Source organism: Piliocolobus tephrosceles, chromosome 15, assembly GCF_002776525.5.
Source record: "Piliocolobus tephrosceles isolate RC106 chromosome 15, ASM277652v3, whole genome shotgun sequence".
Taxonomy (NCBI): domain Eukaryota; kingdom Metazoa; phylum Chordata; class Mammalia; order Primates; family Cercopithecidae; genus Piliocolobus; species Piliocolobus tephrosceles.
Window position 1 is genome coordinate 105,974,934 of NC_045448.1, and position 24,274 is coordinate 105,999,207.

Here is a 24,274-nt window from a genome sequence, read left to right on the forward strand (position 1 = left end):
AGGAGTAACAGACTATACCATGGACATAGTAACAGGCCAGGAATAACAGGCTATACCATGGAAATAGTAACAGGCTAGGAGTAACAGGCTATACCATGGACACAGTAACAGGCCAGGAGTAACAAGCTACACCATGGACATAGTCTAACAGGCTAGGAGTGACAGGCTATACCTAGGAGCCTACGAAGCTGCACCATCTGGGATCCTGTTAGTACACTCTGTCATGTTCACACAAGGACAACATCGCCTAATGACACATTTGACAGACTGTATCCTCACCACTAAGTGATATATGACTATACTTAACGCCACTAAACTGTATACTTAAAAATGGTTAAAATAATACATTTTGTGTACATTTTATTGCAATTTTAAAATAAAATAGAAATGAACTCCTATTTAAAAATAGATTATTGTGTCCACAACAGGTGAGACAAATGCACAGAAAATTCAGGCGGAGGAGGAGTGATGGGATGAAGGAAGACACTAATAAAAATGAAAGAAAAAACAGGGAGAAAAAAGGAGACATTAAAAGACAGAAAAATACAAAGAGGGAAGGAAGAGATATGACTCTGGAAGGGCGGGGGAGAGCAATAGCTCGGCATGTTTTGAGGAGAGTTTAGTTGGGAAGATATCTTTGTTCATGTGGAATAAGTTACTGGCTATCTCCATCCTTTGAAAGGACCTGTGGTGATCTAACTAACCACTGTTCACAGCTCGATCTACTCTTCTGGGTTCTAATTACACTTTTTCTGACATTAAGATTGCCATACCAGCTCTCTCTTTTGTTAGCACACACATTTGTGTGTGTGTGCATGTTTTTCTATAGTTGCTATTCATGCAGCTATAACCCAGATGTTGACCCCAAATCTCACGTCTTGGAATTTTCAGTGCTTTCTCTATTGGTGAATGCCCATCTGGAATCATCAGCCTTCTTCTGAGGAACATCTCTCAGCATTGTTCATTCTGTAAGTGTTGGTGTTGGCATGCTTTCAGCTTTCAAGGTTTAAAAAATGTCTTTATTCCACCTTACTTCCTGAAGGAAATATTCTCTAAGCAGTTATTTTCTCTAAGCCCTTTAAATATATCGTCTCTAGACCTCTGTGTTTTCTGTTATGAAGTCAGCTGTCGGTCTAGTTGTTGCTACTTTAAGATTGTGTTTTGTGGCAGTGTTTATAATTTTCCCACTGACTGTGGCTTTCAGTAGTTTCATTATGATGTGCCGAGGTACGTTTGTTTGTATTTATTCGGTGATTTGTTGCATTTGATGTGCCGAGGTACGTTTGTAATTTATTTGGTGAAACTGTTGTATTCGTTTGGGAGAAATGCTCACCTATAAATATTGCTTCGGACCCTTTTCTGTGTTCCTTCTTAAAGATACAGAATAAATGTAATGTTAGACCTCTCACTATGCTGTTTTTACTCTCCTCTGAGCTTTTTTTCCATTATTTTTATGGCTCTGGCTTCATTTTGTAAATTTTCTTCTTGAACTTTTTCTTTGAATTCTAGAATATGTATGTGGTTCTTTTCATGGTTTCTAGTTCTCTGAAAATGTTCAATAATGTCTCTTTTCTTCTTTACCATAGTGTTATGACTGAATGTTTGTGTCCCCCTAAAGTTTCTTTAAGTAGGTCTGTCCTCTGACGCAAACATCAAAACTTACGTGTTGAAATGTTATATCCCAATGTGATGGTATTAGGGGCGGGGCCTTTCAGAGGTGATTAGGTCACGAGGGTAGTCTTCATGAATGGGATTAGTGCCTTTAAAAGAAGAGACACAAGAGCTTGCTCTCTCTGCTCTGCTCTCTGCCACGTGAGAACACAGCAAGACTACGTCCATCTGCAAACCAGGAAGCTGGCCCTCATCAGACAACAGATATCCTAGCATCTTAATCTTACATTTCTCAGGTTCCAGAACTGTGAGCAATAAATTTCTATTTCTCAAGCCACCCAGTCTACCATATTCCGTTATAGCAGCCCCTATTAACTAAGACATATAGTCAATAACAGTTATTTTAATGTTTGCCTCTTAACTCTAATATATACGGCCCCTTTGGGTCTATTTCGATGCTTATTGTTTCTGTTCATATTTCTTATTTCCTCATGTTTCTGAGAAATCATGATTTTATGCTGAATACTGTATTTTAAGAATTGCTTGTAGAAGTTATTTGAGGCCTAGGACGGTGCTGTCTTTCTCCAGACAAGATTTGTAACTACTTCTGCAAGGTTCTAGGGAGCACTAGCACTCTAAAATGTTTTCGTTTACTTTCAGTAGCTTAATAAACCTGCAGTCCCTATGAACACCTGCTTCTGGTTCCCCTTACTCTAGAGGTTTAGATTCAGCCTTCTGGATTCTTGATCAAAGTGAGAGGGGTTTCGTCAAGTATCCTTCCCCTAAAGGACCCTAGAAAGCAATCCCTGTCCCTGCTGCACTGAGACACTGTCTTAAAGCACTGCGCAGCCTCTGGACCTCTTGCCTTCCTCTTGGGAACCACTGCAAGCCCTCGAAGGAATAAGTGGGCCTCTGCTCTCAGATTCTTTACTGTCCTATCAGTTCCCTGGTCGCATGGACCAGATAGTTCAGATTTTTTTTTTTTCATTTTTGCTAGTTGTCCTTAATGGTAGATTTGATTTTTGTTTGTTATTTATCTAGAAAAAGATTTTCTTTCTCTTTAGAATTTGTTAGTCTCACAAGGAGATGCCTGGCAGTTGGAATATTCTTGAGTCTTAAGTCCATTCTTTCCTCTGGAAAGAATTCTTCTGTTGCTTCTGGCTTGCTGCTGCTACTCTTTCCGGCTCTCTGCTTCTAGGTCTCCTATCGATCAAATATTAGAACTCCCAAATCTGTCATAACTCTTCATCAACAATCTCTTTCTTGATATTTTTTCCTTGAACTGTGAGATGATGCTTCCTTCATTTGCCTTCACAGATTTATAACGGTTTTCAGCAGTGTTGCTTTGGTTTTTACTACGTTTCTTTTAAGATATGATTCACATATCATAAAGTTCACCCTCTTAAAGTATACAATTCTCTGTTTTGTTTTGTTTTGTTTTGAGATGGAGTCTCACTCCATTGCCCAGGCTGGATGGAGTACAGTGGCGCGATCTCAGCTCACCGCAAGCACTGCCTCCCAGGTTCACACCATTCTCCTGCCTCAGCCTCCCGAGTAGCTGGGACTACAGGTGCCCGCCACCACGCACGGCTAATTTTTTATATTTTTAGTAGAGATGGGGTTTCACCATGTTAGCCAGGATGGTCTTGATCTCCTGACCTCGTGATCCACCCGCCTTGGCCTCCTAAAGTGCTGGGATTACAGGCATGAGCTATGCGCCCGGCCCAATTCTGTGGTTTTTTAAGGCATTCAGAGTTGTGCAACCATCACCACAAATTCCTTAACATCTTAACATTCTCATCAATCCAAAAACAACAACAAACCAAACCCATTACCCCATTCACTGGTTCCCCTTGAAACCACTAATCTACTTTCTATCCATATAGATTTGCCTATTCCAGACATTTCATATAAGTGAAATCATACAATAGGTGGCTTTTGTATCTGGCTTCTTCAATTAGAATATTATAAAGGTTTATCCATACTCTAGCAAATATCCGTACTTCATTCCTTTTCATTGATAAGTAACATTCAGTTGTATAAACATACCATATATGGCTTATTCATTTATGAAGGGCATTTTTGATGAATCGAAAATTCTTGGTTGTCTTTTTCTTTCAGTAGTTTGAATACATCATCCCACCACCTTCCTGACCTCCATGGTTTCTGATGAGAAATTACCTGTTACTCTTATTGATGATCCCTTATACACGATAGATCACTTCTTTCTTGCTGCTTTAAAGATTCTGTCTTCAGCTTTCAATGGTTTGAGTTTGATGTATCAAGTGTGGATCTCTTTGAGTTTATCCTATGTGGAGTTCATTGGGCTTCCTGGATATGTAGATTCATGTTTTCTATCAAATATGGGATGTTTTTGGTTATTATTTGTTGAAACATTTTTATCTTCCCCCTTCTCGATTTACTCTTCTTCTGGTACTCCTATTATACATATATTGGTGCACGTGATTGTGTCCCACAGGTATCTGAGGCTCTGTTCATTTTTCTTCATTCTTTTTTCCTTTCTGTTCCTCAGACCGGATAATCCCAATTGACCTGTCTTCAGGTTTGCTGATTCTTTCTTCTGCCTTCTCAAGTCTACAGTTGAGCTTCTCTTAATGAATTTTTCATTTCAGTTATTATAATTTTGAACTCCAGAATTTCTATTTAGATATCTTTATAGTTTCTATCTCTTCAAGTCTCCATTTGGTGAGACATTGTTCTCACACTTTCCTCAGTTCTTTGGACATAGTCTCCTTCAGTTATCTGAACATACTTAAAATAGCTGATTTACAAATCTTTGTCTACTAAGTTCAACATTTGTGCTTCCTAGGGATGGTTTCTACTGACTGTATGGGTTTTTTTCCCTCTGTGTATGAGCCATACTTTCTTATTTGCAATGTCTCATAACTTCTTGTTGGCAACTACACATTTTAAATAATACAATGTGGGATCCCTGGAATTAGATTCTCCCCCTTCCCTAGGCTTTGTTGTTGCTGCTTTTTTGTGTGGCTGTTTCTTCAGTGCCTTTTCTGATTGAATTCTGTAAAGTAATACTCTTTGTCATGTGTGGCCATTGAATTGACTGCTTCATTAGGTTAGTAGTCAGATAATGGTTGGACAGATGTTTCTGTAAATACCAGAATCACAGACCTTTGCTGTAGCTTCAGCTAACAGTCCCTGTGTGTATACTGGGGTCATTTTCATCGTTCAGGCAGTCAGTTTATAACTCTGTCTTAGACTTCATTTGCTGCTTGCATAGAACCTCAGGGTCAATCTCAGGTAATTGCTTAGGGCCTTCTCAAGTCTCCTGAGTATGCACACAGCTCTGGACATGTGCACAGCCCTTCACTGGCCTTTGAGGTTCCCAGGAATATGAAAGAGCTTTTCAAATCTCCCTGTGAATATCTCATTCCCCAGCTTTCCCTTTTATGGTTTTTTTGCTTAGCTTTCTGTTTGCTCCAACTGTTATCACCACCTCAGGCAGCTGCAATGTTAAAAAATGGACAGTGATTGTTTTTGACAAACATTCCCAGGGAAAAAGCTGTTCTCACTGATTCTGAGTTAAGCCAAATAAAGGCAGGTACAGGATGTGGGGTTTTCCAGGGAACTGCCAGACAGGACAAATAATGACAATTCTCTAAGAAAGGGGCTTTTTGTAGGATCTCCAACCCCATTCTGTCCCCTTCAGTGACCTTTAGGCTATTGATTTTCACTATAACATCAGAGATGCTGGCTTTCAAGCCTACCTGGAACTAGGGAGAGGACGATAACAGGGCAAGTTAAAACATCATAAAGCTCTCTGTTCTAACTAAGGAGCCATTTGATATGATTTGGATGTTCTGTCCCCTCCAAATCTCATGTTGTAATATAATCCCCAATATTGGAGGTGGGGCCTGGTGGAAGGTGTTTGAATCGTGGGGGACAAATCCCTCATGAACGGCTTAGTGCCACCCCCTTGGTGATGAGTGAGTTTTAGCTCTGAGTTTATGCGAGACCTGGTTGTTTAAAAATGTGTGGCACCTCCTCCCTCTCTCACCATGTAAGATGCTGGCTCTTGATTTTCCTTCTGCTATAAATAAAAGATCCCTGAGGGCTCACCAGAAGCTGAGAAGACACTGGTGCCATGCTTGAACAGCCTGCAGAACCATAAGCCTCATAAGAGAAAAGAAACCTCTTTTCTTTATAAATTACTCAGCCTCAAGTATTTCTTTATAGCACTGCAAGAACAGACTAATACACCATTTTTCTTAAATAAATGCTCCCCAGAGTACTGCAGGCCTCTGTTAATTTTCAGAGTTCTGAAACAATTGATTTTGACCATTTTTGTACACTCATTGCCTTTATAGAAGAGAAGATTTTTGGAAGTCTTCACTCTGCCATATCTGCCCTCATCATTCTTATTTTACTTTTGAAATGTCAACTAGTGGTTTAAAATTAGTAAACTGATTTTTATTTCCAAAAATTAATTTTCACTCTCTGTAATATCTTCTCATATAACTTCATGAACCTTCATTATTTATTGGATACAATAAAATACAAAGAGCTTAGGTTTTTCTGATCAATGGGTTTTGACAATCATAAACACCCATGTAAGCACCATCAAAACAAGATAGTACAACTTTTTCACCAGACTGGAAAGTTTCCTCTTGTACAAATCTCCTAGTTTTGCAATCATTTTCTGATTTCCATCACTATTCTTTTGTCTGTTCTTGAATTTCATACAAATGGAATGTTTTCGAGACTCGTCTATGTTGTTACACGTATTGATAATTCATTCTTTTTTTAAAAAAGAGTCATATTCCACTGTACAATTTATTCATTCTACTGTTAATAGACATTTGGGTTGTTTTCAGCTTTGAACTATTAAATAAAGGTGACATAAATGTTGTTGTTCATGTCTTTTTGTGAACACTTTTTCATTTCTTCTGCATAATTACATACGACTGAAATCTATTTAACTTTACGAGAAACTAACAGTTTTCCAATGTGTGTGTATCATTTTCCACTCCCACCAGCAATATACAAAAGTTCCAGTTGGGTAGAGTTAGTGTTTTTTTTTTGTTGTTGTTGTTGTTAATTTTACCCATTCTAATGGATGTGTTTTAATGTACGGTTACATGATGACTAACGATGTTAAGCATCATTTTATTGTTTATTGTTCATTTGTATAACTTATTTTGCCTAGCGTCTGCTCAAGTCTTTTGCTCATTTTAAAAATTGGGTTGTTTACTTTTTTACTATTTATTTGTCCTTTGTGAAGTATATGTGTTGTGAATATTTTTTTCCAGTCTGTGGTTCATCTATTCATTTTCTTAGTGATGTCTCTTATGGATAGCAATTTCTTATTTTGATGAAATTCAATTTATCCTTTTTAAATTTTAGGGAGTGGTAGGCAGAGAAGCCCCTCCCTGACAAAAAGTATCTATGTCCTAATCCTCAGAAACTACGAATCGATGACATTACATGGCAAGAGAGACTTTACAGATGGGATTACGGGATCCTCAGATGGATCATGCGGATGGGCTCAATCTATCACAGAGGCCCTTAAAAGTAGAAGAGGAAGGCCTTAGGGTGAATCATAAAGATATAACAATGGAAGAAGAGGCAGGAGAGATTCAAAGCATGGAGGGCCACTAGACCTGCCACTGCCAGCTTTGAAGATGGAGGAAGAGGACTATAAGCCCACAAGAGGAATGTGAGTGGCCTCTATGAGCTGGGAGTGGGCCTTAACTGATGGCTAGCCAAAAACTGGGGTCCTAAAATTTAAAACCACTAGCAGCTGAATTCTGTCAACAACGTAAATGAGCAAGGAAATAGATAGGAAACAGGCCCTGAGGCCTTCTAAATAAATCCGGCCCTGCTAACGCTGATTTTGGTGTTGTGAGACTCTACGCAAAGACCCAGTGAGTACACTGGATTTCTAATCTAAGGGAACTGTAAGATAACATATTTGTACTGCTTTAACATGCTAAATTTGTGGTAATTTGTTATGGTAGCAGTAGCAAACTAAAACAAAGTACTTTTTGTGCTCCGTCCACATCTATGCCTACCCTGAGTTTGAAAGTTCTCTGATTTTTCTTCTAGAGGCTTCCAGGTTTTATTACTATTTTAAGTTCTCTCTTGTGTCTTCCATTATGTCTGCCTCAACAGGAATCCCCTAATTTGACTGATCTACCTGTCTCTCCTTTAAGTTACAAAGTACCCTTAAGTGACCTGTGGCCTCTCTCTACTTGCCCTTTTATCAGGTGTGAGTTTTCTTGACACCTATGCGAGGTAGGAATATTCAGGTCTTTCAGGCAGTAATGATGGCAGACGGACTAAGGTACAGCAGGTGGCCAAAGGCTGGGAAGACTGAGATTACTTTAAGGGCTGATGGTCCCATGGCCACCTTCAGAACATGCCTTCCTACAAGGGACATTCTCTCCTGGCCTCCTCCCGCAACCCAGCTCATCTAAATGTCAACCAGGGTTTGATTCCTGGCTCAAGTTCCATAGCTTCCATTAAGTTTTCTCTGAGCAGCCTGCAGGCTCACTTACATCACTCATTGGGCATATTTCCAAAGAAACCACACACCTCTGATATGTAAGCCTTGTCTCTCCAACCTGATCATCTGTAATCCCAGCTGAATAAACGCTAAATAAATGCTGTTGAGGTAAACTGCACACATTTGATTCAACAATGCTATATTCAAGAGTATATCCTAAGGAAATAATCAGCAAAATGTATGAAAGATCTATATATAAATACGTTCACTGTGATGGTGTTTATAATGGCAAATTGGGAAGAACCTGAAAGTCCAACAGTAGGAGGCTGGCTAAAATAAGTACGGCACAGTTCTATTAGAGACTCTATGAAAGCATTTAAAATGATGAAGCAGATCCCATACATATTTAAAAAGATGTTTTGCTACATGAAAAAAGAATGTCAAGAGCACTATGATGACATGTTTGGAAATAATTCCATCACTTCCACAACCAAAAATCATGAAAAATCTCCATATAGCACTCTCTGAGGGTCAAACATATATACTTGGAAGGATATATACCAAAGTGACAACTGACTACCTCGCTGCAATAAAGTTTTCTATTTCTTCAACATTTTCTGTATTGAAGGTTTTACAATGAACATACATTTTTAAAATTTTAAATTTGTATTTTAAGTCAACACATTTATCCATTCAATAATTCAGCTCCTGCTCCTCCTTTTTTTTTGAGACGGAGTCTTGCTCTGTTGCCCAGGCTGGAGTACAGTGGCGCCATCTCAGCTCACTGCAAGCTCCGCCTCCCGGGTTTACGCCATTCTCCCGCCTCAGCCTCCCGAGTAGCTGGGACTACAGGCGCCCGCCACCACGCCTGGCTAATTTTTTTGTATTTTTAGTAGAGATGGGGTTTCACCGTGTTAGCCAGGATGGTCTCAATCTCCCAACCTCGTGATCCGCCCACCTCGGCCTCCCACAGTGCTGGGATTACAGGCGTGAGCCACTGCGCCCGGCTCCTCCCTTTTTAAAAAACGGGGGTAAAATTCACTTTACATAAAACTCATCCTTACTTTTTAAAGCAGTTTCTTCCTCCATGTGCCCAATTAACATGACTATATTACTGTTTTCCGTTCACCAGATTCAGAAATGTCCTGATTTCTTTTATAGGGGATGAGGATTTTTAACTCAATTATACCAACTGTCATCCTCTCTCCATATGCAATCATTTTAGCTCAATTTTTGTTAAATCTACATTGTCATGATGAAAGTTAAGCACATATTACTCATTAAAAAACCATGTGGGATTCCTTCCACTTCTCTCTTGTGATGACCCTGTTTCCTGGATCCCATGACTTCTTTGCTCAGTGTGGTCCCTCTTTAGGATGGGAACACATCCTCCACTAGCTTCCGGAGAAAAGAACACAGGGGAAGTAAATGTTTGCTGTACAACTCTGTGCGGCTGAAACAAGTTTCTTCCTACCCTCACTTTTGACTGACAGTCTGGTTGGGCAGAGAATTCTGGGTTGAAAATACAATTAAAGGCGTTGTCTCACTGTCTTCCAGTTTCTAGTGTCACTGAGACATTCCATGCCAGTTTTATTCCGGATCCTTGGGTATGATCTGTTTTATTTTCTTCCTGGAACTTTTTAGGATCTTCATTTTTATTGCCTGTGATCTGCAATTTCACCACAGTATACCTTGCTCTGGGTCTCTTTCATTGTTGCACTGGGCCTTGGTAGACATTTTTAACCTACAGACACATTCTTCAGTTCTCAGAGATTTCCTCTTTCTTTGCATTTCCTCCCTTACATTCTCTTCTGTTTCTTCTTCTAAATATTGGACCTTCTGGATTTACTCTCAAAATTTCCGTTTCTATTTCTTACCCATTTTCTATTTTGTTTTTAACATCTTACTTTCTGGAAGAATTCCTTGACCAAGTTCCAAACTTTACAGAATTTTTAAAATTTTGTCTATCATATTTTAAATATCTAAGATTGTTCTTGTTCTTCAATTGTTCTTTTTATCTTTATAGTGTCCTGGTTTTGTTTTATAGCTATACTATCTTTTCTTGAGTATATAAATTATAATTCTTTTTTTTTTTTTTTTTTTTGGAGACAGAGTCTCACTCTGTTGCCCAGGCTGGAGTGCATGGTGCAATCTCCGCTCACTGCAACCTCCACCTCCTGGCTTCAAGCTATTCCCCTGCCTAAGCCTCCTAACTAGCTGGGATTACAGGCACCTGCCATCATGCCTGGCTAATTTTTGTAGACACAGGGTTTCACCATGTTGGCCAGGCTGGTCTTGAACTCCTGACCTCAGCTGATCCGCCCACCTTGGCCTCCCAAACTGCTGGGATTACAGGAGTGAGCCACCACACCTGGCCAATATAAATTGTAATTTCTTTGAAACTTTCTGCAATGTCTCAGTGTCTTCCAAATTCTATATTTTGTTTCACTTCCATTATTATTTTTTAGAGACAGGGTATCCCTCTGTGGCCCAATTATAACTCGCTGCAGTCTCAAACTCCTAGGCTCAAGGGCTCCTTCCACCTCAGCCTCCTCAGCAGCTGGGAATACAGGTGTGTGCCACCATAGCCAGGTAAGTTTTTTTTTTTTTCTTTCTTTTTTAGAAACAGGGTCTTGCTATGTTGCCCAGGCTGATCTCAAACTCCTGGCCTCAAGCAATCCTCCTGGCTTAACCTCTCAAAGTGCTAGGATTACAGATGTGAGCTACTGTACCCGGCCAGTAGTGTACTTACACTTTTATGGGTTTTGCAATTTGTCCAAGTCTTTTGGGCCTGGGGGGTGCTTAACCACCTTGATCTTCTTTGTCTCTCAAACAAGCAGTAGAATCCTCATGTAGCACAGGAGGAAATTGTTCCAGCAAGGTCGAGTGGCAGGCTCAAGGCCATGTGGTTAGCCTGGCATGGTCAGGGCTGGAATCCAGGTCATCTGACTCCCCAGGAGGTGCCTCTTTTATGTCACACCACCTCTTGGACATTGGTGCCAGGCCACCAACTAATGTTGACCAAGGAATGGGAAAAGGGGAGAGGAGTGCTGGGTAGCATTGGGCTCTGATGGAGAGGCGTCTCAGGCCTCTGGGTAAGCACAGTGGATGCCACGTATCGCTGGCCCCAGACTCAGCACATTCTGAGCCACTTTTTAATATATTCTTATCTGACCCTGAGAAAGAGAGCACGCAGTTGCCAATGCTGCCTTTTATACAACAGGGAACTGAGGGCTAGAGAGCGAAACTCAGCCAACACAAGGCCTTGCAGCTGGGGGTAACAAAGCTGAACTCTACGCCCGGTTTTCCCAACCCCTCCTTCCCTTTCTCCCATTGGGGTGGGGGTGGGGAGGGCTCTGCTGGCAGCTCTAAGTGGGCTCACCTCCCTGTCCCCAGCCACCTGTGGAGAGCATACCCCCATGGGAGCGGGCCCCATGCTGAGCAGCCAGGAGCCTGTGGGCACGGAGCCTCCGAGGTGCCTTCCCATCCACAGAAGTTCACAGCTGTGAGGGCCCCGTCTTCTCAGAAACACTGCAGCAGCGGTGGCGGCAGCAGCAAGCTCTCTGAGACAAGCCCATGCACTGGCGGTAGTGTTTTTGTTTTCATTTTTAAGTAAAATATTTTTTAAGACAAAAAAATAATGAAAGATACCTACCTAAGCTAAATTCTAAAATGGGCTCATCTGGGTCCTGTATATTTCCTGAATAGAAAAGAAATGACAGAAAAATCACCCTTAATAAACTTTTCCCTGTTTTCAGATTAAAAGGACAAATAACCCTCTACTTTCCCCCAACAACAACAACAACAACAAAAACTGCCATGCAAGACAATTTCTTTATTTTAAAAATACTGTGTTTTTGAGATTGCTAAGAAGTCCCTGACCCCACAGCCAAACCCCTGCTTCTCCTCGGATCTGCACATCCACAACAGGGAGGGCTTTTACCATGGCCTAGGCATGGGCCAGCCAGACACCTGGACATTCCCACACTACCCTGCTGGTGCCCCCCCACCACACTGGAAAACTAATGTAGTCAGGCTCCAGCAGAAGCGGTTCACGGGAAGAGGGCTGATGCCCCCCTTCCCTATTTCCTGGTTCAACCAAAAGGATGCCAAACCAGGGTACCCTGTAGTCTAGGGTAGTCATGGGGACTCATCGGGTCCCTCCCAGCACTGCCACCGTGTGGAGCCCACGTGCTGTGAGCTCATACCTGGAGCCTGGTATGGGCCCTGTGAGGCTCACCTGCCAGAGAGAGGCCCAGCATGTCGGCCGCCACGTCGATGGTGGAAGCCCGCTGCACTGCACGGGCCCTGGCGCCATGGCGAGGGCTGTGCTCTCTTGCTGTCATGATGTCATTGGTGATAACGTGCTTCTTGATCCTGGATCAGACCACGCCTGATTACCCGGGAAGCCTTGGCACCGAGCCCTAGTCCGCTAAAGTGGCAGTAGCCCTGAGAAAAGGAGCACTGGTAAGAAATCATGGGGATGGTGATGAGAGAAACCATGCTCTCATTTAAAAAGAACGTGACCTAACGCACGCAAGGTGCAGGGACAGGGTTCCCCAGCATGTGAGGAACCGGGGTGGACTGACCGCTGCTCCCCGCCCCTTCTGGTCACTTCTTCCTCCCCACTCCCCAACACCGGGTGTCCATGGGATCCCTTGAGGATGTCCTGTCCTCTTCAATGGAGATATGCCACAGTGAATGATGGTTTTCATAGAATTACAAAATATGGCTTTCGAGATTTTCTTGTTCTATTATGCTCTTCTGTTGGCAAGTCTCGTAGAACCTTTAAAAATTTAAATCAATTCAACGCAGCCTCTGTGAGAAGGGTAAGGGCTGCAGAAGAGTCTGCTGCCCACGGGCTACATACAGGTGGCAAAACACTAGCGGGACGAAGCTCACAACTCTAACCTGCTGGCTTTCTTCCCGGAGCTGCATAAACTTCACGTGTCTGGGTCTCAGGCTTTCCTTACCGCAAAGCACGTAATCTAAGCCTAAGCGAAGTGGAGGGTGCTGTGCTGTGGAAGGGGAGGGTTCTGGGGAAAACACTGCCACAGGCTGAGTCAGATGTTTCACATGGCTCCGAGCTCCAGAGCTCACACTCTGCTCTCAGAACTAGGTTAAGCAGCAAGAAGGGAGTTTCAGGTTTTTCCAACCCTATGTGCTACAACTCCTGCTGTCTCTAGAAAGAACCAACCTTTAGAAGTTAAGATAATTAGACTAAGCAATAAGCCTGGTTTAAACACTGTCTCAGGGGTCTTCCTATTTCCAGAGACAGCCCTGTCTTCTCAAAGAGTGTCCACACCCTGTGCCTGAAGGACCTGGGCTCCTGTCCCTGGGTTAATTCACCAAACAACTTACTGGACATGTTTGCTCTCGGACCATGTGGCATTTCTTCATAGAGGCACGTCCAAATCCATCATCTAAAAATAAGAAAGCGAAAACTTAACAAGCTGCTCAAACATGAAGTTCCTGAGACTGCAATGCCTGGAAATGTGGAGAGGCCAAGGGCTAATCCATGTTTGTTTGAGCTCCACACCCCAATCCAACCTTCTGGCTCAAAAATACAAGTTTTGCTCAAACCCAAAATAAATGAGAAAGAGAAAGCACATCTTCTTCTCTCCTGCAGGGCTGATCTGTTGGGGGAGTCTGGGCCTGTGCCAAAGAGCCAAGTGGGCAGCTGGGTGTGGTTTAGGGAGATGAGGAGATGAGAATCTGAGACCAGTTTCCCCACTCACAAACTACAGGCCCTGGGAGAAGTAGCAGGGCCCTCTAAGGCCCTGCCCTTCGGGATGGATGGGCTGCACCCATCTCATGGGGCTGCAGTGAAAATCAAATGTGCATGAACAGGAGAGGGCTCTGCAAACTCCACTAGGCTCCCACAATGGTGCTGCTGCTGGGCCCCCAGACCCCACCCAGTCTCAGCACCACAGGGGCTGTTAGGCAGGCCTCAGGGCTCAGCTCATGAGCCATCCCTCTCAAAGCACCAGGGTCGGGGAATCAGATGACAGCAGGAGCAGAGTGCTTAGCCCGGGGCCGACTCAGTTTCTCTTGCAGGCTGTGCTCCTATCCCTCCCATTAGGGGTGCCCAGGGACCTTCAGCCTGGGCATCTCCGCAGACAGGGCAGTGTCCTGGTGGGGGAGCCACAATAAAAATCGCCAAGGGGAAGATTTGCTGGTGAACGTCAAAGGCACACAAGTGAAGCAATAAGCAATGTGACTGGTAAAACAGAAAAGTGCTTACCATACTAGTATCTGCTTTTTACAGTAATGCTTGTACACATTGACAAAAAACTCACCAAAATGCAAGTGGCAAAAGGCAGGAATTCATAAATGAGGAACACACATGGTAAACATTTTGAAAAAGTGACCAAATTCATTAAGTAACACAATGCTAAATATGCTTTCCTTCACCTAAATTAGTCCTCCTAAAGAGTTTTGTTTGTTCTTTAATAAGAATACACATTGCTGGAGAACATGGGGGAAGCTGTCTAGGACTCTCCTACATTGTTAATCCATCTTAGAGTAATTCAAACATTCAGAAAGCCATCTGGCATTAATGATCAAAATGTGTAAATGATAACAAAACTCTTGCCAATAGTCTAGAACACGGAAAAGACTACTGGGTAAAAATGCTTATTGTAGCATTACTTATAATAATAAAGCAATCCAAATGTCCAGCTACAGGTAAGAAAAGAATGTTCTGGAACATCCATAAGACACACTATTATCTGGCTATCAAAATGATCATAATATAGCCAATAGACACAGAAAAAGTTATTCAACCCCATTAGTCATCAGAGAAATGGAAACTGAAACCATGCACAAGCACTAGAACAGCAAAAATGACACAGACCAACAATACCAAGTGTTGATGAGGATGTGGAGTAACTGGAAGTGACACTCTACTGGTAGAGCATAAGTAGTCACCCATGCTGGAAAACTGGCCGTCTCTACTTAAGTTGAACATACACCTACCCTGTGACCTGCCATATAACTCAGAGTGGGAGCTGCGAACAGAAACGCAGACTTATGCTCACCAAAAGCCTGTAGAGAAAGTTTGCAGCAGCAACGTTCACAGTAGTAAGATACTAGAGACAACCTAAATGTTCGTCAACAGAACAGATGAAACAATGGGATGAGTCTCAGAAACAACGTCAAGGGGAAAAGTTAAGGCTGTTCTAGGCAAATCCATTCATATGAAGTTCAAGCACAGGCCAAACGAATCTGTGTCGTTTGGAGTATGGAGAGTGGTATCCTGAAGGGGCGGGTACTGACTGGGGAGGGTGAGAGGGCTTCTGGGGCTCTGGAAATGATCTGGGTGTGACTTACAGACTTTACTGTGTGAAATTCACTGAGCTCTACATGGGTGATTTTTATACCCCAATACAAAGTGCATACAAGACAGCATAGTAAAAAAAAAAAAAAAAACACGTCAGTTCTGCATCATGTGTTTTTAAAGAAATAGCCCACCTTTGGTCTGTTTGCAGCCATTTAAAGAGATACTGTACAGAGGGGACAGCCAGCAGGAGGCTGCATCAAGACGACAGCCATGTATGTTGGGGGTGTGATCATGGGGAACTGTCTTCCTCCTCTAACGGCCATCCTCTTGTGTCACTGAAGATTGCACCCCCTGCTGGCCAGAGGCAGGGCAGCACCCTAGGCATGATTTCAGCTACAAGAAAGGGCTCTCTCTTCTGAACCTTTGCCCAGTGTCTCCAGCATTCCATTGCCTGCCTTGCCGCCCAGCTCAGCCTGTCAGTGAAGCTGTCCGTCGCCCCCTTCAGTTGCGACAGTGGAGACAGGTCACCTAACAGAGGGACACACCTGTACCCCAACATCCTGCCAGCCCTGGGGAAGCTCCAAAACTCACCCATGCCCACCCCTTTCCACCTTTCCCCGCAGGGTCCCTGCCCACTCCACCTGCCTGCTCTGCCCTTAGGAGGGCGGTTTAAATCTTAGGCATGGTGAGGTTTCTGGAGATAGAAAGGCTTCATGGGGTACACCTACAGACTAATTTTACACTTGAGAGAGTTCACAGGTCACAGAAACTTTTAGGTCAAAAAGACCTTAGAAGCACTTCGTAATTATTTGGGGACATTTAATTAGAATCTGCAATTTAAGTCATCAAGGCCCAGAACACAAAGCTAATTTGCTCAGCTGAACGTGATTTCTCTTCTTGGTCTCATTAATACAAGGTAATTCACCAAGGATTCTTCTATTCCCAAGGCCCTTGTTTTGCCTCCCAGTTCCATTTGAAGACCAGAGCTCATGAGGAGAAAAACTGCACTTAAGTAGAAGAGGAGACAGACTGTGTGGGAGCTGCCTAGGGGGTTGGAATTTTTTCTTGGTGTCAAGAGAAAAAAAGCAACAACCCAAGAAGTGAGCAGCTCCCATTCCTCATGCTGTGCAGTCACGTGACCCCTCCAACAAGAGGCAGCGGGCCATCAAGTGGACAGCAAACCCTGAGGTTCTATTCCACTTCCCATGATGTCCATTCCAGCCATGGGGGGCAGGGAAAGGGGTGGTGGAGAGGGCACTGGCAGGACGGGAGGGGTGTTAGGATTCACACAGGACCAGTGAAGTGGCAAGGCCTTCAGCAGCAGTCCTGGGAAAGGTTTGCCAGAGGCCTAGAGGGAGGACTGCAGGCCCCTCTGCCTCAGGAACCTCTCAAGCTCCCCTGAACTGGAGTTGAGGGGCGAGGATTAACACGTCAGAGCTCCACTTTTGCTTATTCATTGGGGTTCTTCTAAGAATAATTTTTAAAAGGAGTAGCACAGATGAGGTCACAGAGCTCAGACAGAGTGATTTTTTTTAAAGTCGCATGAAGATGAATGATGAACTCTCGTCATCAACCCGAAGAAAAAGCCCAGGTGCAATGGGGGCCCCTCTCCCTGCCCTACCCACCGGACCCTGTCCTACCCCACCCCTGTCCTACCCACCACAGCCTACTGCTGTCACCACGGCAGCAAATGGGCTGAGAAGCTTCACTGTGCCTCTACTCTCCAAACACAGGCAGCATGAGAGAAGGTAAAATGAAAGGCTGGCATGAAGCTGACCGTGAGTCAGGAGCCCCTAAAAAAGAGGCTACTTTACAGGGGCAGAAAGAGGAAAGACTTACTCTCAGACACCCCAAATCCAGGACAGCTAAAATCATAGACCAGTGAGGTGTCACACCATTCACTGGCACTGAAAGTTACTATTGATAATAACCTCAGAGAGACAAATATCACCTTCCTGCAGACACACAGGAAGGATACTGCAAAGGATGCGGACGAACCTCCAGCCGGAAGAGGTGCATAGGGCAAGGCATGTGGGAAGGGCGTGGAGCTGCCCTGCCTGCCCTGTGTGCCACTCCCCGGGAACCTCTGCATGCTCAGCTATCCAAAAGCTCCCAGAACTCAGTCCTTTGGAGTTTTGGGGTTTTGTACTTTTTTTCCCCCCCAGCTTTTAGAAACAGGGTCTTGCTCTGTCTCCTAGGCTGGAGTGCAATGATGTAAGGCTTACTGTAGCCTCGAACTCCTGGGCTCAAGCCATCCACCCATCTCAGCCTCCTGAGTAGCTGGGACTACACGCGTGTGCCACCACATCTGGGTAATAATTAATTTTTTAAAATTACAGATGGGGTCTCACCATGTTGTCCAGGCTGGTCTCAAACTCCTGACCTCAAGCAATCATCCCACCTTGACCTCCCAAAGTGGTGGGATTACAGGTGTGAGCCCTAACCCCTGGCCTCCTTTGGGGTCTTTAATGAAAGCTTCATTATAGACATAATTGACTAAATCACTGGCCATTGATCTACCGGGTCACCCTTCAGCCTCTCTCCCCTCCCCAGAGGTGGGAGGGTGGAAGACTAAATTCCAGCCCTCTCATCATGGGATTGGTTACCCTGGCAACCAGCCAAATCCTAGAGCAATCTAAGAGCCCCCAGCCACATCCTAGAGCAATCTAAGAGCCCCCAGCCACCAGTCATCTCACTAGCATACAAAGACACTCCTATCACTCCAGAGATTCTAAGAATACCTCAGGAAAAGAGGGAGGAAGACCAAATACAGATTTCACAATACCAACCCCCGCAACTCCAGGTGGGCTCAGGACACCCGGAACACATCCCCTGAGCCTCCCCCCCTCCCCATGTTCCCGAGGCCAGCCTTGGACCTCACCACTCTGGACACTATGGTGTGAGACGGCTTTAATGTCAAGACGATGGGTTCACTGAAGTGGCTCTACTAGAGCTGCTAATCCAACCTAGAGAGAAAATGTGACCCAATCTCAACCACAGTGTCCCAGACCAGCCTCTGTTTCCACAGGTCCCCTAGAGCCAGATGGAAACTGAGTCTAGCCCGGACTCTACTCAGACCTTGTTTACAGCTAACAGGGGTCCTGAGACCCTTGGGGACTTCAGGGCCACCAATTCTTGAAGCCCAGCGAATAAGAGAATGGGCATTTAGGTGGACTTTCTATGACATGGGCACAAACATGGGGGTGGGCACAGGGTAAGTAAAGTACAGCCACTGATGACACAAACTGAATGGGCCAGAGCCAGAATGACTGCGGTGACAGGGGTGGGCAGCAGGGACAGGGCAAGGCCAACAGAGAGAACAGGAGTAGTAACTCCAGAATGGCCAAGCCCAAGGTGAGCCAGCAAACTGGAGGCTCCACTCCAAAGACGAGGCAGCACCAGCCTGTGTGTGGGCTTGGCATACCCACTGCCACAACAGCTCACATTCCGCTCCCAAGCATCCACTCAGGTCCGTCACCAGCCAAGGTACATGCTGCACACAGCAAGGACCAGGAAGGCCTGCTTCCAAGTATTCCAGAGCAATAGCCAATGGCAACAGAAACTTCCTCTGATTTATATTTGAAGTGAGTGAGTGAGTGAATGAATGAATGAATGCCTCTACATAACAAATGAGAACGTTAAGTGCTATGAATCTACTTTTAATGCAAAGCAAATGATAAAATGGGTATGAGAAGAGGAGTGTGTGAACACGGAGTGAGAAGAACACACGAAAACTCATTCTTCCTTAAATATGGCCAACTTGAGGGGGCCGCCCGGGAAGAAGAAGAGAATGGTGAACACTGGAGAAAACTGCCATCTGATGTCAAGTGGGAAGGGGTTGTGGCGTGGGCATGGGTCATAAAAGCGAAAGGACTGGTTCTGGGAGGTGATGCAGGAGGAGTGAGGCCTAGGATACAGCAGTTGGGGTCCTTGAGTCTAATTTGCCCACCATGGAGACTCCTCCAGCCCTGCACGTCCTTCCCCATCCTACAGTGCGAGGGAATAGTGGAAGCAAGCAGGTCTTCCTTTTTTTTTCTTTCAAACAAAAGCCAACTGCTTAGGAAGATCTTAACCTTTCAAACAAAGTAAAATATGCTTCTCTAGCATAAAATACAAAAAAAAAAAAAAATGCTGCCTCAAAGGCCCAGGTATTAACTAGGATGGAAAGGCCAGATGCTGCAGGAACAAGGACAAGAGTGGAGGGTACCCGGTAGGGGTCTCAGGAAGGCCTTTCTCATGCCTCTCCTGAGCTCTGGCTCCCAACCCACCAGGCCCCCAGCACCCTGGTCCACAGAAGGCTCTTGATATAGTTTGAATGTGTTCTCCTAAAGTCCCTGTGTTGAAAACTTGTCATTGTAACAGCAGTGGGAGGTGGAGCCTTTAAGAGGTGATTAGGCCATGAGAACTCTGTCCTCATGAATGGGTTAATGCTGTTTCTGTAGGAGTGAGCGGAGTGGGTTCCCCATAAACCGGGAGTTTAGCCCCATCTCCTCTCCCTATCTCTCGTGCTGGCTTCTACCATCCACTCTTCCACCATGGGAAGACCCTCACCAGATGCTGGCACCATGCTCCTGGACTTCCCAGCCTCCAGACTGTAAGAAATAAGTTGCTTTTCTTTACAAACTACCCAGGCTGTGGTATGTTGTTAGAGCAGCAGAAAATGGATGAAGACAGGTGTCGACACCTGCCCTTCTGCAAACTAAGCCCTTGGATCAACCTGTGAGGCCCAGAGTGGGGCCTCAGGAATCCAACCACTTGCTCAGCTAATCCCACTTCAGATCCCTCCTCCCCGATAGGTGCAAGAGCCGCCGAGCTTCTCTCAGCCTCAGTCTCTGTAGAACGGAAATAACACTGGTCTCACCGGGACACACTGAGGAGCAAGCACATATGTGAAGAAACACAGAAAACATCTGCACAGAGCTCGGTGTGTGGGTTGTCGGCCATGCGAGGTTCTCGCCTTGGCTTTTCCTAACCTCCCCTGAGGTTGGCCCCCACAGCGCTTGTACTGGGGCCATCTGTGAGCCTGGAAGCCCTTTCTCTATAGCTAAGTCTATTTGAATTTTGCCCAACTTTCCTACTTTCTCCAGTTCCTCCAACCAGAACTTTTCACCGCGGTCCACGGTACTGTGCTTGCGGTGCACTTTATAATCATCAAAAATTAGGCTCAAAGGCTGCTATTGGAAAGGAACATGAGAACGCAGGCCTGTTCTTGAGGCAATACGGCTTGGTGGCATGGGGGAGGGGAGCCCAGGCAGTGGCATCAGACCTAGTGAGGCACCATGAAGCGTGTGACCTTCCACAGGGTCCCATCTCTGTGCATCAGTTTCCTCACCTGTCCAATGAAGTTACCACCACTGCTGGAAGGAATTCACAGTCCCCCACTCAGAGGAGTGTGAGCGGACCCTGGACTCCTAGGGAAGTGAGGCAGGTGCTCTGTCCCTCCAGGACAGAACATCCATGTTCTCAAGGGGCGGCATCATGGTCCTCTTATACTGGAGAGGTCTGCTTCCTCCTCCCCTCAGAGCTGGGGCCCAGCCCTCTCCCACCTCCCTGTACCTGCACAGGGCAGGAGAGGGTCACTGTGAGGAAAGCTCTGACTCAAAGGACACGTAACACACAAGCATGCTGCAAAACATCCATCCAGTGCTGCTAGGGCTTAAATACAGGAAAGCCCAAAAAATACACATTTTCTAAATGTGCTTTAGAAAATCAAGCACAGGGGCCGGGTAATCCCAGCACTTCGGGAGGCCGAGGCGGGCAGATCACAAGGTCAGGAGATCGAGACCATCTTGGCCAACATGGTGAAATCCCGTCTCTACTAAAAATACAAAAACTTAGCCGGGCGTGCTGGCACATGCCTGTAGTCCCAGCTACTAGGAAGGCTAAGGCAGAAGAATCACTTGAACCCAGGAGGCGGAGGTTGCAGTGATCATGCCACTGCACTCCAGTCTGGGCAACACAGCAAGACTCCATCTCAAAAAATAAATAAATAAATAAATCAAGCACAGGAAGAGAAGTAACATGCTGGCAATGCGCATCCCTTCTCACCTGCAGACACAAATGACCTAACTCAGGGCCCCCGAGCTTGTGTTCACTGGGAGATGTTCATTTATCTCTGGCTTCCCATTTCCCAAGCCTTACTGTCTGCCAGTGAAGATAGACAGATAGCAATAGCAATGAGTTAACTTCATTTACTTAACTGACATGCCTCATTAGTTAAAATATGTTGACTATTATAATACAGGGCCTGAACCAGAATACAAATGCACATCCCACACTCCGATGGAGGGAGTCAGTCACTGTGCTACAGTCTGAACGTATCCCCCAGAATTCCTATGTTGAAATGTAGCCATCAACGTGACAGTATTAAGAAGCGGGGCCTTTGGGAGGTGATTAGACCCTGAGGGCTCTGGCCTCATGGGTGGGGTTAGTGCTGAATGAAAGGGCTGGAGGGAACCAGGTAGGCCCTTTTCGCCCTTCACCTTTTGTCATGTGAGGACACAGCAAGAAGGCCCTCAGCTGACCATAAATGCCAGTGTCTTCCCAACATCCACAGGTCTAAGAAATACATTTCTGTTGTTTACCAGTCTCAGTTTTGTTATGGCAGCCTGAACTGACTGAGATACCTTGGATAGGGACATGGACATCCCTGTAAACAAGAGGGCAGAGGAGGATGCTCCAGGAGCAGAACAAGCCCAGATCCTTCCAGCCTTCCTCTTCCACCTCACCAGCCCCCTCAAGGTTTCCCATCTCAGTAGATGGAGTTCTGTCCCTCCACTTGCTCCAGGCAAGAAATCAAATCCAGGCCTCCTCCTTCTTTCACATGCCATGTCCAATCCATCAACAATTCTATCAGCTATATCTTCCCCGTAAGTACAACTTCAACTCCCTCAGTACCCCAGTTCCCACACCCTGGGAATTTGACCAGCGTCCCTCCCATAGTCCTCAGAGTCTGTGTCCAACAGCAATGATGGGGCCCGTGAACCTCCTAGCAGTGTCTCCATTCTGCGCCTGCCCTGGCCTCTTTGCTGTTTAGACTTTATCTGGTGTGGCCTTTGCATCAGCCACCCTGTCTGGGACTGTCCTTCCTGAGATAACAAGGCAGGTAACTCCCTCACTGCTTTGATGTCCTTCTTGGTTCCCAGCTTCTCCTGGAGGTCTCTGAGACAGCCCAGTTTAGAACTGCAGCTCAGCTCCTTGTGGTTCACCCACACACCATGAACCTTCAGGGGATTTTCTGTAAGAAGCAGTTTGAAAATAAGTTGCCCTGAAAAAAGTGCTTTAAAATGTTTGTGCTGAGCAAAACGGGTGCTCACAATCTGGGAGATGAGGGAGATGTGTCAGTAATCACAAGCGCAACGTCTGGAAGGTGCCAGGAGCAGCCTGGGGCTGGCGGAGGTCTGCTGGCCGCCTCCCACACCACACACTTCAGCCACTCTTTCCTCAGCACCTCCAGTTTCTTGCTTCTGCACCTCATGCTGTTTCTTCTCTGTCAACTGGCAATCTCTTTAACACGGTGGTCCCCAACCTTTTTGGCACCAGGGATTGGCTTTGTGGAAGCCAATTTTGGGGGGCTGGTCAAGGGGAGTGGTTTCGGGACCAAACTTCCACCTCAGATCATCAGGCATTAGATTCTCATAGGGAGTGCGCAACCCAGATCCCTCGCATGTGCAGTTCACAACAGGGTTTGGCTCCTATGAGAATCTAATGCCACCGCTGACTGACAAGAGGTGGAGCTCAGGCAGTAATGCCTGCCACTCAGCCCAGTTCCTAACAGGCCACAGGCCAGTACTGGTCTGCAGCCCGGGGACTGTGGACCCCTGCTTTAACAAACAGGTGAGGGTCGGCCGGGCGCGGTGGCTCACGCCTGTAATCCCAGCACTTTCGGAGGCCGAGGCAGGTGGATCACGAGGCAGGTGGATCACGAGGCCGAGGCAGGTGGATCACCATCCTGGCTAACACAGTGAAACCCCATCTCTACTAAAGAATACAAAAAATTAGCCAGGTGTAGTGGCGGGTGCCTGTAGTCCCAGCTACTCCGGAGGCTGAGGCAGGAGAATGGCGTGAACCCAGGAGGCGGAGGTTGCAGTGAGCCAAGATTGTGCCACGGCACTCCAGCCTGGGTGACAGAGCAAGACTCCGCCTCAAAAAAAAAAACTGGTGAGGGTCTATTATGGAGCAGGCCTTAGGGATATAAAGATGATGGGAGGGTTGGTCTAGAGCTACATCACAAAGTGTAACAAAGATAAATGGTGGACAGCCTGAGTGCCACAATGGTGGGGGCCAAACCTCTTCTGAAGCCTTCCCTTGGGTGAGCGGCTGGCTTGCTACTCTGTCCAGGCAGGGGCACCCCTGCGTGCTGCAGCCAGGGATTCTGGCACTTTTTCTTGAGATAAATCAACACAGCATTCCCACACATGACCCCTCTCACTCCCGCACACCAGGCCTCATTCGTCATTTGATTACCACATCAATTTCCCAATACCACAGACAAAGACGACAGGGACACTGCACATGGTCTGCTGTCAGAGCTGCCTGGTTAGGACTGCAGTCAGCGTGCACCAGGAGCAGCGCAGCTCTCTCTCCTACAACAGGCAAGGACTTTGACAGGTCTCATTTTTTACTCCACTGTCACCTGAAACCACTTGAAGCCCTAACACAATTAACTGAAAGTTTGCCCATCTGTTGTCCAGGAAGGCCTTCCAGCAGTGCCACATAAATTTCTAAATAAGTGTATGAAAGGACCGAGGAACGCATCCAGTGTTTCAACCCCCTCATCAAAGGAGACATGCTGCTCCAAGAGGGCCAAGAACTGGAGAGATAAGGACACAGGCTTCCTGTGACCTGTGGGTTGGGCTTATCTCTGAGTGTGGGTCCACAATAACGGGGGTATCATC

General features: G+C 45.6%; 1 protein-coding gene across 11 annotated transcripts in view; it reads right to left on the reverse strand.

The window, feature by feature from the left end:
• The window catches only part of INPP4A (inositol polyphosphate-4-phosphatase type I A), a 145,980-nt gene that overhangs the window by 58,148 nt on the left and 63,558 nt on the right, over positions 1 to 24,274 (reverse strand). For 8 of the 11 annotated variants that reach the window (XM_023211435.3, XM_023211428.2, XM_023211430.3 and 5 more), the window contains exons 2-4: positions 13,457 to 13,518; positions 12,336 to 12,544; positions 11,751 to 11,795 (exon numbers count right to left, since the gene is read on the reverse strand). In XM_023211435.3, coding sequence (XP_023067203.1) covers positions 11,751 to 11,795; positions 12,336 to 12,441 — 151 coding nt within the window. In that variant the 5' untranslated portion in view covers positions 12,442 to 12,544; positions 13,457 to 13,518. The other 3 variants (XM_023211433.3, XM_023211439.2, XM_023211437.2) reach the window with 3 other exon arrangements.